Genomic DNA, 13497 nt, shown 5'->3' on the forward strand with positions numbered 1-13497 from the left:
CACCAGGTGAATAAAAGAAAGAGTAAAAGAAAGCTTAAATATAAAACAAATGCAGCCATCACCTCTAAGAAGTGGAAATATGCAATAAAATAGATATTTGCTGTTGTGTTTAATACTGCTTCTGGAGCCATTTGTACCCTTTTCCACGTGTGAAAGCAGAAACATGCGCTTTCTAGCTGCCAGTCTACTACAGGGCAGACAAAAAATCCCATACATGCACAAATTAGTGTAAGTAGGTGCACAGGAGTATAGGGTCAGTCATAAATAGTGGAAGGACACGTTAGCCAAAAGGGAAAGTGATCGTTCTCTATTGTGGTGAATGTAAAGGGACGAACAACAGCATGACTGATGATCTGAAGATAGTCTGTGTGTGAGATATTAAACTGGCATGTTTGATCTGGTGACAGGTTCCCTTTAAAAATGTAACCTACATGAAAACTAATATCCAGACCCGCTTTCTGGGTATCAGTCATGGATTACTGTAGCAACATATGGGAATAAAGCTAATAAATGTGTTAAAATGTATATGTTATAGCCTGATTATCTAAAAGTGTAAAATCCAGCTGTCTTAAGAAACAACTATAAAAATATATTCTTGTACTGACATGGCTGTCAGTGATATTTTCTGGCATGTGTCACCCTAATGGACTATGCTGCTTTTACATTAAATCAGGCCAAAGACATAAACTGAAAACAGAGAAGACTGCTGAATGATAACTCCATATACAAATTTCTCTTTACAAGGATTAACTACAGGAACTGTGATGCCTGCAATGCATTAAAGTCATAGGTATCACCAGTGTTCCCAATAGTTTATATTTAATGATTATATTCACATGTCATCAGATAATCCCCTGCCTAGCGGCAGAGAATTAGGAAGAAACATGAGAAGATTCTCACCAGAGTTTGTTGTTACACCCATTGTCCTGACAATGCTGGCATTCCATGTCCTGACAGCACCTAGTAGTTACACAAAGCAGAGAGAGATATATAAGTGTTTAGATACTACTACTCCTTTAAATTAACCACAGTGATGTCATTCTATCTACCACCTGCTCCAAAAGACTCCACTATACAAGACTGTACCGGATCAATGGGATCAATGTGGAGGCAGAGCATGGAATTGTCCAACCTCAACATGTTTACTGAAAGCTGGCTGAAACATCCACATATGAAGGGTTAGCTAGAGTGATCAAGTGTGAGTCATTGGTTAAATGTCATCTACTACAACAGCTTGTTAGTTTAGTAGATATCTTTTCTATAGCAGATATTAGAGGCATTACACACACACACACACACGTTTTTAGGTTTTACATCAAGGAGGTAGTTGGTATTGTGAGAGGTCTCAACTTCATGAACTTTTTTTTAAACATTCTAATAGTAAAAATTAAATAGGATTGTGTCCAATTCCCACTTTCTTTTTGGTTGTCACCAAGTTTCTTTATACCTGGGTAGCTTTGTAGAGAAGTAGCGTATGAATCCCTTTTTTCTTCTTGACTACTTTATATATGTGTAAATGCACTTATTTATTTAAAGTAGAAGTTCAGTCAAATCCTAACTATACCTACATCTGCTCCCACCCCCATTCTAAGCTTATCCTAACTACCCTGTAAAGGAAAGCTGCATATACTTACCTATACCGAGGGCACTCTGATTCAGTCACATGATCTCTCCAGCAGCCAGCTTCAATGAAGAGGACAGATCTCTTCAGTGGCCAGCTTCACTGAAGAGGACAAATCCCTCCAGCAGCTGGCTTCAGTGAAGAAGAGAGATTGCATATGTGGCATCCATTGTCAGCTATCCCACCTCTACACTGGAGCCAGAGCTGGGAGGCGATCCGGTGAGTTTTTACTTTGATGGGTGATGGAAGATTAAGGATCTTCATTTGATGCACATGTTATGGTAATAAGGAAATACATTATATTGCCAAAAGTATTGGGACAACCATCCAAATCACTGGATTCAGGTGTTCCAATCACCTACATGGCCATAGGTGTATAAAATCCAGCACCTAGGCATGCAGACTGCTTCTACAAACATTTGTGAAAGAATGGGTCACTCTCAGGAGCTCCGTGAATTCAAGTGTGGTACCGTGAAAGGTTGCCACCTGTGCAATGAGTCCATCCGTAAAATTTCCTTGCTACTAAATATGCCACGGTCAACTGTTAGTGGTATTATAACAAAGTGGAAGCAACCAGGAACAGCAGCAACTCAGCCACGAAATGGAAGGCCATGTAAAATGACAGAGCGGCGCATGGTGAAGCACACAGTGTGCAAAAATCGCCAGCTCTCTACAGAGTCAATAGCTAAAGACCTCCCAACTTCATGTGGCCTTCAGATTAGCACAACAAGAGTGCATAGAGAGCTTCATGGAATGGGTTTCCATGGCCAAGCAGCTGCATCCAAGCCTTAAATCACCAAGTGCAATGCAAAGCGTTGGATGCAGTGATGTAAAGCACGCCACTACTGGACTCTAGAGCAGGGGAGACGTGTTCTCTGGAGTGACGAATCACGCTTCTCTGTCTGGCAATCCGATGGACATGTCTGGGTTTGGCGGTTGCCTGGAGAATGGTACTTACCTGACTGCATTGTGCCAAGTTTGGTGTAGGGGGGATTATGGTGTGGGGTTGTTTTTCAGGGGTTGTGTTTGGCCCCTTAGTTCCAGTGAAGGGAACTCTTAAGGTATCAGCACACCAAGACATTTTGGACAATTTCATGCTCCCAACTTTGTGGGAACAGTTTGGAATGGCCCCTTCTTGTTCCAACATGACTGCACACCAGTACACAAAGCAAGGTCCATAAAGACATGGGTGATGAGTTTGGGGTGGAGGAACTTGACTGGCCTGCACATAGTCCTTACCTGAACCCAATAGAACAGCATTGGGATGAATTAGAGCAGACTGCGAGCCAGGCCTTCTCGTCCGACACCAGTGCCTGACCTCACAAATGTGCTTCTGGAAGAATGGTCAAACATTCCCATAGACACATTCCTAACCCTTGTGGACAGCCTTCCCAGAAGAGTTGAAGCTGTTATAACTGCAGAGGGTGGGCCAACTCAATATTGAACCCTACGGACTAAGACTGGGATGCCATTAAAGTTCATGTGCATGTAAAGGTATGTGTTCCATTACTTTTGGCAATATAGTGTACATTGAAGTTGAATTCATACTATTTATTTGTATACATTTTTATTTTGTTATTTGGCGCTATATTTTCACTTTGATTATGTGACCGGACCAGACTGCCCTCAGAATAGTTAAGTTTACACATCTTTCCTTTACAGGGTAGTCAAAATAGGCTTAGAATGGGTGTGGGAACAAGTTAGGTATAATTAGGATTTGACTGGACTTCTACTTTAACTTAGTAAAACGGAACCTAGATTAAAATCTATATAAGGACGTTTGCTCCCTAAATTCAAAGTGAAAAAACAGGGGGAACACATAAAGCCTGGTACACACACATACCTATCAACCTAATGGGCTGAACGAAAAAAAAAACTGAGGAGCTTGCTGTACTAACTATGCAATGTTAGTACAGTGATCACTCCGCTGAGTTATTGTGTCCCGACAGAAGGACTTACCCCCTCCCGCTAGAACACACTGGTCAGCGCATGCAACCATTGGCTGGCTTAGTCCAGCTCATGTTGGACAGGCTGCTTTATACACTGGCAAAATGTCAGTTTCTGTTGAACCAGAATATTAGGTCCCTGTGTACCAGCCGTAAGGATGCCAGCTTAAGCAGTTTCAAAAGACTTCTAGAAGGATCTGGGAAGAGGAGAAAATCTTTCAAAGGAACATTTACAATTAAAATCCAGTCGTTTAGTAGATGCCTGCATTGTTATGTTTCTGTAAGGTTCCTCCTATAGTATTCCCACTACCATGTTGATTCAGGTGACAAAATTATATCAAACTGGAAGACTGGGATGAAAGTCTGTCCTAATAAAGACAGTACGTGCCTGTATGTACAGTTACTTAACTTTAATCAGGTACGGTTTAGATTTACTCTGACATCTTCTATTTTATGTATTTCCATATCCAAGTGACTGAATCTGATGTGCTATGAGTGCCTTACAAAGCTTTGGGTTGAATAAGATTGAGAAGAAGGAGGACCCTTGTGGCTACAGATACAGGCAAGTCTCTGAACAATACAACAATGATAAAACAGAATTACAGGAGTCGCCTTGTTTTTAAGGTACCCTCTATCGGGTATATTAAGCAACCAGACCTTTCTTCCGGCTTTGGAGAATCCACTGGCATTTTATCGATGGTTAATGAAAGGTGTTAAATCTGTCTACAATCTTTTATATATAGGCTATATTAAATCCTTCCAATGCCATAGAAAATGGAAGATTCCCCAGGAGGAGTTTTTCCAATAATTCCAATTTAGCCATTACATGTTCACACTTCTTGCACTGGCTGCCCACTACATTTGTCTCTATTTGAATCTTGTCTTCTAAATGACCCGTACTCCACTGGTCTAATATCGTACACAGTAGTATGCTTAAAAAGGAAAGTGAGAGGTGAATCCCTGGAGATAGCCAAGTGGCACAAACTTTGGACTTCCACGCCAACATTTTAGCTCAGGAAAATGCAAATAAGTACCAATCCTTTGATACATGACCCCTAATCACATAGCCAAATTTACTCCAGGCATCATGAATTCATACCATTCCTGAAATATAGGAAAGACTTGTGTAGCTGGGTGTCCTGACCAGACCTCATACAACCGGTCACTCACTCTACTTGTTTGGATAATTTATGGCTGAAACGATTGTTTATTCTTCTGTGCATACTTCAATAAAATCATTACAAAGTGTGTAAAAGAAGGTGCAAGCTCCTGGATTGTCACTTGATCTTTAATTATTATTATACAGAATTTATATAGCTCCAGCAGTTTACGCAGTGCTTTACAACATAAGGGCAGACAGTATAATTACAATACAAATTAATACAGAAGGATTCAGAGGGTCCTGCTCGTTAGAATTCACTCCTTATAGAGTCGTTGGCCTAACACAAGCATGTCTACAATAAGTGACCCTACAACTGATAAGCACAGGCTTGTAACAGCTTTGTTGTTGTCTTGTATATGACAAGTACTATGCAATAAGTGACTCACCAGGTAGTAAAGGATAACAGCTTGACAGCCTATATATTCAAAGCAACAAATCAATGGCAATTCCTATACATCTGTCACGGCATGATTGTTTTAACATACAACTCCAGCAAAAACCCTCTCTAAATTTTTAATGCAAAGACAGTCTGCCAACAAGGCCTCTCATCTGTCCCTTACAGCATCTAACACCTCAGATGCCTGTTTACATGCATACAGCCGCAATGCTTTCTAACTGTCAATGTTTTTACAGGCTTCATGGCTGAGTGCAAACACTTGTGGATCCCAATAGAGATTTATGCTAAATATTGATGTTGTATGGCTCAAAGTGGCTGATTAAATAAAGCCTAGACGCTTACTTGCAACATTTTTCCTTTCCACAACATTTTTTAAATAACTTTAATGTGCCTTTCAACTTGCTGAAAATATGACAATCCATTCCCCAGCACAGCCCCTTCCCTCCTGCCATGTCAGTGCCCTCTACCTCTTTTGGAGTGTCTAATAACTCTCTGTGCTAACCCAGCTCCCTCGCTCCTCCTCTCCCTTTATGCTGCAGTCTGGGGAGCTGCTGACATCACATCCTAGACTGCAGAGCCCAACAGCAGTCTCAGGGCATTTGGATGTCTACAAAGCATGGCTAAAATGCATTTAATGCACATAGAATCATGTGGGAAGATTGTCTGGTGACAGGGCCTCTTTAAAGCCTTTAACTAATGTGTAACATAAAATTACTATATTGCCCCATGTACAATGCCATTTAGTCAAACTTGTTGGTCTTTACAGTCAGTTAGGAAAATGTGTTGAATTATAGACACCATAGTCCATAACCAGCCTTCCTTACCTTGTGTGATGCTTTGTTTTTGTGACATTTCCGGGGGACTCTTGGGTTCTGGGGCTTGCAGACGGATACTGCCATTGGATGTGCTGGAATGAGTATCACCACATACTTTGGTCACCGCAGTGACAGGCATGTGTGGCTTTCTGACAGATGTTGTAGGTAAGTGTTCTTGTACTGCAGCGGAGGATGAATCCTGTGTGGCTTTAACTTTTTCTGTAAAAGGGAAACACGATAACAAATAAAAGTACACCCATTCCGTAAACATACAAAAGCATAGATCATGGCAAACAAATAACCAACCCTGAAGAAATACTCTGATATGCAGACAACAGAGAGTGTAACTACTGGCAGTACGGAGGCACCAACTGGTTCTAGTCCCATGATGTCCAGAGACCCCAGCTATAACCTCCATGTTCTCAGGGTTAGTTCAGCTTTACCAAAAAAACTGTCTTTGCAGATAAGGGACACCCTGTAGTTAAAACAGACTGTTCAGCTTTGTCTTAAAGCAGAGCACCACCATTAATGATTGGCAAATTTGGGGAGTGGTGGGTGGGGGGATTTGACAGGTACCCGCTCCCACTTCCAATTACCTAGGCAATTGCAGTGGAAGCGGAAGTTGCCCTCTCTCCCCTTAGTCCTCTGGGACATATGACAGGTCCCAGAAGACTATGGAGCCATTCACAAAACGCAGCGCTTCTCGAGCATGCGCAGTGGGCACCTGGCTGTGAAGCCACAAGCGGTCACAGCCGGGTGCCCACACTAAATATGCCGGTACCAGGGAGAGAAAACGGCCAGTAAAACCAGCGGTGGTGAGGACACCGCTGGATCAAGGGACAGGTAAGTGGTTGTATTTTAAAAGTCTTTAAAAAAACAAAGTTTTTGTAGCTGCTGACTTTTTTTTTCTTTTTTTTTTTAGCTGGAACTCCGCTTTAAGTTAGGTACTGCCCTAGCTGTAGGTGTAGGCCATTTACATATCTCCTCTTATATAGCGCCAACAGTTTGCTCAGCGCTGTACATTATAATGGGAGACAGTACACGAGACAGTACAGTAACAATACAATACACGAGGGGTTCGAGGGCCCTGCTCCTTGGAGCTTACAATCTAGGAGGGAGGGGAGAGTGGTAAAGGAGGAAATAGCTGTGGGGGATGGAGTGGTGGGAAGAGCAGAGGAGATCAGCAAATTAGGTGAGGGCGGGGTAGGCTTCTCTGAAGAGGTGGGTTTTCAGGGTGCACCTGAAGGTGAGGAGGGAAGGTGACAGTCTGATGGATTGGGGTAGTGAGTTCCAGAGGATGGGGGAAGCCCTGGAGAAGTCCTGGAGATGGGCAAGGGAGGAGGAGACCAGGGAAACTGGAGAGAAGGAGGTCTTGTGAGGAGCGGAGAGTGCGTTTTGGGTGGTAGATGGATATCAGGTCGGTGATGTAGTTTGGGGCAGTGTTATGAACAGCTTTGTACGTTAATGTTAATATTTTGAATTTTATGCGTTGGGCAATCGAAAGCCAGTGGAGGGATTGGCAGAGGGGGGTGGCGGATATGGAGCGGTTGGTAAGGTGGATGAGTCTGGCCGCAGAATTCAGGATAGACTGAAGTGGGGATAGCCTGTGTTGGGGTTGGCCGGCGAGGAGGGAGTTGCAATAGTCAAGTCGGGAGATAAGGGAGTGATTGAGGTGCTTTGTAGTTTCTGGAGTTAGGAATGCGTGTATTTTGGAGATGTTGCGGAGTTGGAGTCTGCATGAATTTGTCAGCGATTGGATCTGGGGCTGGAAAGACAGATTGGAGACTAGAATGACACCTAGTACTCTGGCTTGCGTGGTGGGGCTGATGGTGGCGTTGTTGGTCGTGATGGAGAGGTCGGGGGGGGGGGGGCGCGGGCTGGTGGGATAACTAGGAGCTTGGTTTTGGCAAGGTTTAATTTGAGGAAGTGGAGTGACATCCAGTCTGATATGTCGTTCAAAAGGCTAGTGATTCGGGCGGAGACTGAAGGAGTGAGGCGAGGGGTAGAGAGATAGATTTGAGTGTCATCAGCATACAGATGGTAGTTGAAGCCGTGGGAGTGTATCAGTTGGCCAAGGGAGGAGGTATAGATGGAGAAGAAAAGGGGCCCAAGGACAGAGCCTTGGGGGACCCCAACAGAGAGGTGGAGTGAGGGGGAGGTTGCAGCATTAAAGGTAACACTGAAGGAGCGTTGGGATAGATAGGAAGAGAGCCAGGAGAGAGCAGAGTCTCTGAGGCCAAAAGAGTATAGTTTTTTGAGGAGGAGGGGGTGGTTGACCATGTCGAAAGCCACGGAGAGGTCGAGGACTAGTAGCACTGAGTAGTGGCCATTGGCTTTGGCGGTTAGCAGGTCGTTGGTGAGTTTGAGTAGGGCGGTTTCGGTGGAGTGTAGGGGGCGAAAGCCAGATTGTAGGGGATCAAGGAGGTTGTTGTCGGTGAGGTGGGAGCTTAGGCGATTATAGGCTAAGCGCTCAAGGAGTTTGGATGAAAATGGGAGCAGGGAGATGGGTCTAAGGTTGTTTAGGTCGGTGGGATCCAGGGAGGGTTTTTTAAGTATGGGAGTGATGTGCGCGTGCTTCAGGGGGGAGGGGAATGTGCCAGTAGAGAGGGAGAGATTAAAGATGTAAGTGAGGGAGCGTAGGATGGAGGAGGAGGGTGATCGTAGGAGTTGTGTGGGGACAGGGTCAAGGGGGCAGGTGGTAAGACGAGCTTCAGAGAAGACCTTAGTGACCTCTTCGGTGGTAATGGGGTAGAAGGAGTGGAGTGTTGAGGGGGTTTTAGCATGAGGAATGTTGGGCGGGGTGGAGGTCTGGACAGTGGCGAGGTCGAAGGAGAGGAGTGTTGAGGGGGTTTTCATGTGAGGGATGCTAGGTGGGGCGGAAGTCTGAGCAGTGGTGATGTCCCTGCGAATTGCGTCAATCTTGCTTTGGCTAATTGGTGCATAGGGACACGCAGAGATGGCATCATCCGGTCCTACCTTGTTGCTATCACACCTTTAATGCTCACCCACATCATCATAGGATGAGTTGTGAAATAATACAAAAATAATGTAGCGCTTGTGCAGCAATATAAAATACAGTGACTCCACAGTGAAATTAACATAGGTTAGATCCCTTATGGGCCATATATAGTGAGTAATTAAGCACAGGCAAGGGGGGAAAGAACCCCTTTAACCACACAGGGATAGTAGACACGTGACCCCTTCAGTCCACAATATGGGACATAGATATATATTTAGTGCAGAATTGACAGGAACTATAATGTGAAAAAACAACACTGCAAGCAATCAACACATCAAAAAGTCCAGTGATCAATATCACATTCCTTCTGGTCATGCAAATAAGAGGAATGTGTTTGATCCCTCACACCCTTGAATGTGATCCAATCGTGGCTGTAATGGCCTCTCACCTCCTTCCTGTGACCCTACAGGGCCACAGAGCATTTGTTATACCACCACTGGGTCTAGGCAACACTCCTCACGGTTAGATGGCTTGAGAGTATTTCCCCAGAAAGCTATTTCCACCTCTCCAAGGGTATCCTTACGGGTCAATAAGCAAGATGGATCCCAGCTCAAATCCCCATAAGATAAAAAAAGACATCCGGAAATGCGTCACCGCGCTGTGCCGTCGACGCGTTGCGTCACGTGACCTCGTGACTTCATCAGGACTGTCCTGATGGTCACACTATGGAGGATGTCTTTTTTTATCTTATGGGGATTTGAGCTGGGATCCATCTTGCTTATTGACCCGTAAGGATACCCTTGGAGAGGTGGAAATAGCCTGCTGGGGAAATACTCTCAAGCCATCTAACCGTGAGGAGTGTTGCCTAGACCCAGTGGTGGTATAACAAATGCTCTGTGGCCCTGTAGGGTCGCAGGAAGGAGGTGAGAGGCCATTACAGCCACAATTGGATCACATTCAAGGGTGTGAGGGATCACACACATTCCTCTTATTTGCATGACCAGAAGGAATGTGATATTGATCACTGGACTTTTTTGATGTGTTGATTGCTTGCAGTGTTGTTTTTTCACATTATAGTTCCCGTCAATTCTGCACTAAATATATATCTATGTCCCATATTGTGGACTGAAGGGGTCACGTGTCTACTATCCCTGTGTGGTTAAAGGGGTTCTTTCCCCCCTTGCCTGTGCTTAATTACTCACTATATATGGCCCATAAGGAATCTAACCTATGTTAATTTCACTGTGGGGTCACTGTATTTTATATTGCTGCAAAAGCGCTACATCATTTTTGTATTATTTCATGCTTCAAGACCTATTGGTGTAGGATTAGATGTTAGCAGCTGGTATACATTCCTGATATTAGTTTTTTTTTCCTCACGTTTGTTTTACATAAGAGCGCAGGAGGACTTTGTATATTAATCATAGGATGAGTTCCCAACCCCACATATGTGGTCCACTATCTTCTTCACAGACTTGCTGAGCTCAAAGCTACTGACCCAGGAAAGAAAAAGCACATGCAAAGGGATTTGAATCAGCTGGAATTGTCTTAGTAACAGTCTTTCAATAAAGCAGAACAGGATGATGCCATCATTAGGAGTTTTTCAATTAGGCTTCAGGAGGTGCGTAGATAGCCTACACCTTTAACAAGGATATTATTTAACTTTGGTCAAAGCTGCACAGTGTTTTTATCTATAGACACCCCTAACCTGCAAAGGCAGTTTTGTGGTAAAAGTGAACTAATCTTCTAATTACCAATTGTGTATGCGCATGATCTGTAGAGAAAAGTATCATGTCCCTTAGCGAGACAAATGTGCAGGTTGCCATTCCTGACCTTCCCGTAAAATGCTAGATGCCTGCTTGTTAGAAATTCTGATTTTTATACCTTTCAGGTCATTTACTAAATAATAAAGCCAAAGGATCGATATGACTCTATACTGGACGAGGGTGCGTGTCCCTATGCACCAATTAGCCAATTATTAAATATAAACAGTAACCTTTATTAGGATTTTTATAAAAAATGTATATACTGAACTGTATTAAATTAAACATTGTAGACTGGAATGCACTGTGCTACAATCTCATAACTGACTTCATTACAATAATTAACCAGTAGACCCATCCCTTGTATCCAAATGGTTGACGGCACCAAGCCAAGTTAGATTACATACCATTTTTGGTTGAAGTTGTGGTTAAAACAATTGTGGTTTGATCATATGCCAATATGCATATAAAGAAATGAAGTTCTTCCAGGAAAGAACTCAATAGGTAATATGATCTATCTTGCTACAGATCTGTAATATGGGTACACTCATCCACGGGCCTCAATACAAGCCTCTAATGGACAAGCCCCATACATCATCATATCCAGTCAAAAAATACCTCACTATCTTAACTTCCTTAGCGGTAATCCTGAGTGTAGCTCGGGGTAAAATTTCTATACCAAGAGCGGTAACCCCGAGCTACACTCGGGCTTACCATGCGGCGCTGCTCTGGGGGTCCCTGCAGCACTTACCTTGTCCTTCGGTCCCGCGATGTATCCCCTGCAACGTCCCCGACCATCTCCTCCGGCCGATGCCGGCATCCGGCTTCTGTGTCCCGGTCCCTGTGACGTCGGGACGTACGGGCGCCGGAAATTTGAATTTTTTAAAAAAATTTCATTTTTGCTGTCATTGCTGTTTCAATGCATTTCACATATATTTGGTCCCTACTGCTTTGTCCTGTGCCCTGCCTGCATTTTGAATGTTCTTTCTGCCTAGAAACTTAGAAAAGTCCATGGTGTCCAAAAAGCGTCCCTTTACGTCAAAAGCGGTTTTAGAGCAGCGATAGTAAATCAGAACTACTTGCAGAATTGAGTGATGATTCATGGGGAAATTCGTCATCAGACACTGAAAACGATTTTGTGACTTTACTCAGCGATGTGCGAATTTGCCTCTGTATTTCAAATTTCAGTGTTTTTGGTTTGATTATATTATTGAATTAAATTTATTATTATTATATTATTATTTTTTATGATTATTTATTAAATTATAATTTATGATTTCGTGTTTCAAATTTTATCATATCCGGAATGTTTAATAGACTCTTGTTTGGACAGATTTCAGTGAGTTATTCCTAAAAATTACAGCCTACAATAAAAAACTACATATTTCCATGCAAAAAAATGGTACCGCTTTCAGCACAAAAAATAGGAAAGAATCATACAGCCAAGGAGGTTAAGGAATGCAAAGCAATGCAGATCACTCCAAAAAAAGGGAGTAGGTACCATGTGCATTCAAAAAGTGCTCCCAAATGACCCCCCCCCCAAAAAAAAGAAAAGAACTCTACATGTTTTGCTCCAACTACAGAGCTTAGTTAGGAGTATGGAGAATCAAGATCAGATCAGGAAGTGGTAAGAAGTTGTGCTCAATATCATATGGTGGCAAGAAATGGCAATCAACGACTCTATACTGGACAAGGGTGCGCGCAAATGTAACCTTTGTTAGGATGTGTTATGGGTCTGAAAGCTTGTAGATCATTTTTGGAAACTAGAGGTAATCTGAGAAACATACTACATTTATTCAACTTTTGCACTTCATGCTAGAGCATAACGTCTATTTGATGGAAACATATATAGACAATGCAGAGGAACTGCGATGGGTTCTTCCTGCGCACCTATTGAATCTGTTTCTTGGGTGGTGGGAATACACTATGGTCTTTGCAGAGGAACTGGAATGCTTTACATCTCACATTTTTATGTGGGTAATGTTTATTGATGTGTTTATATTATAGCAGGGTCAAAAAGATTAGTTCATGGAATTCGTAACTGCCCTAAATTGAAACAATTTTGGGATGTACTTTACGAGTGAAATCAAGTATGATAGCATACATTTCTTGGATCTGGAGATTCAGAGGTGTAAAGGTGGTAATATTCACACAACAATTTTTGGGAAACAGACCTCTACGGATAGTTTATTACATTTGGGAAGTCTACATCCAGCAGCCTTGAAAAGAGGAATCCCCATTGGTCAATTTATGAGAGCAAAAAGAAATTGCTCAACGGAAGGGGCATTCCAAATTGAGAGTCAGAAATTGATTGACAGATTCATGAGACGGGGCTATCATAAGACTGATTTGATAAAATCCTATGAGAAAGTAAAGGGGTTTTGAGGGAATCCCTGTTGGGTCAGAAGACAAAAAAAAAAATGGATGACCAGCAAGGTATGTGAATCATAGAGACATACTAAAATCAATCTGGGCAGATTTTTAACATCATAAAGAGATATTGAAACATTTTGCATGAAGATAAATATCTATCACAGATCTTGTAAAAAGACCCAAAGACAACCTATAGACGGGGTAGAAAAATGAGAGATGTGCTAATACACAGCCATCTGGAGAAAATCCCCAAGATATCAATAAAACACACTTGGCTACCAAAAAACCAAAAGGTAGTTTTAAGTGTGGTCATTGTAAAGTACATACATTTTTGTGTAATATCAAAAAACGTCAATCCCAAAAATGGCAAAAATCATCAAAATAAGAGACTTTTATAATTGTAGTACAGAGAGGGTGGTCTATGCCTTAAAATTTCCATGCCCTTTAATATATGTAGGAAA

General features: G+C 42.6%; 1 protein-coding gene across 2 annotated transcripts in view; it reads right to left on the reverse strand.

Annotated features, from left to right (window-relative positions):
- Positions 1–13497, reverse strand: part of LOC149471089 (smoothelin-like protein 2) — a 179627-nt gene that overhangs the window by 76196 nt on the left and 89934 nt on the right. The window contains exons 3-4 of one of the 2 annotated variants that reach the window (XM_089657479.1): positions 5951–6160; positions 901–960 (exon numbers count right to left, since the gene is read on the reverse strand). In XM_089657479.1, coding sequence (XP_089513605.1) covers positions 901–960; positions 5951–6160 — 270 coding nt within the window. The remainder of the gene's footprint in view (positions 1–900; positions 961–5950; positions 6161–13497) is intronic. The other variant, XM_089657488.1, reaches the window with a different exon arrangement.

The sequence above is a fragment of the Staurois parvus genome, unplaced genomic scaffold (assembly GCF_062004578.1).
Source record: "Staurois parvus isolate SC_StPar_1 unplaced genomic scaffold, SC_StPar_1.0 ptg000029l, whole genome shotgun sequence".
In the NCBI taxonomy this organism is placed as follows: Eukaryota; Metazoa; Chordata; class Amphibia; order Anura; family Ranidae; genus Staurois; species Staurois parvus.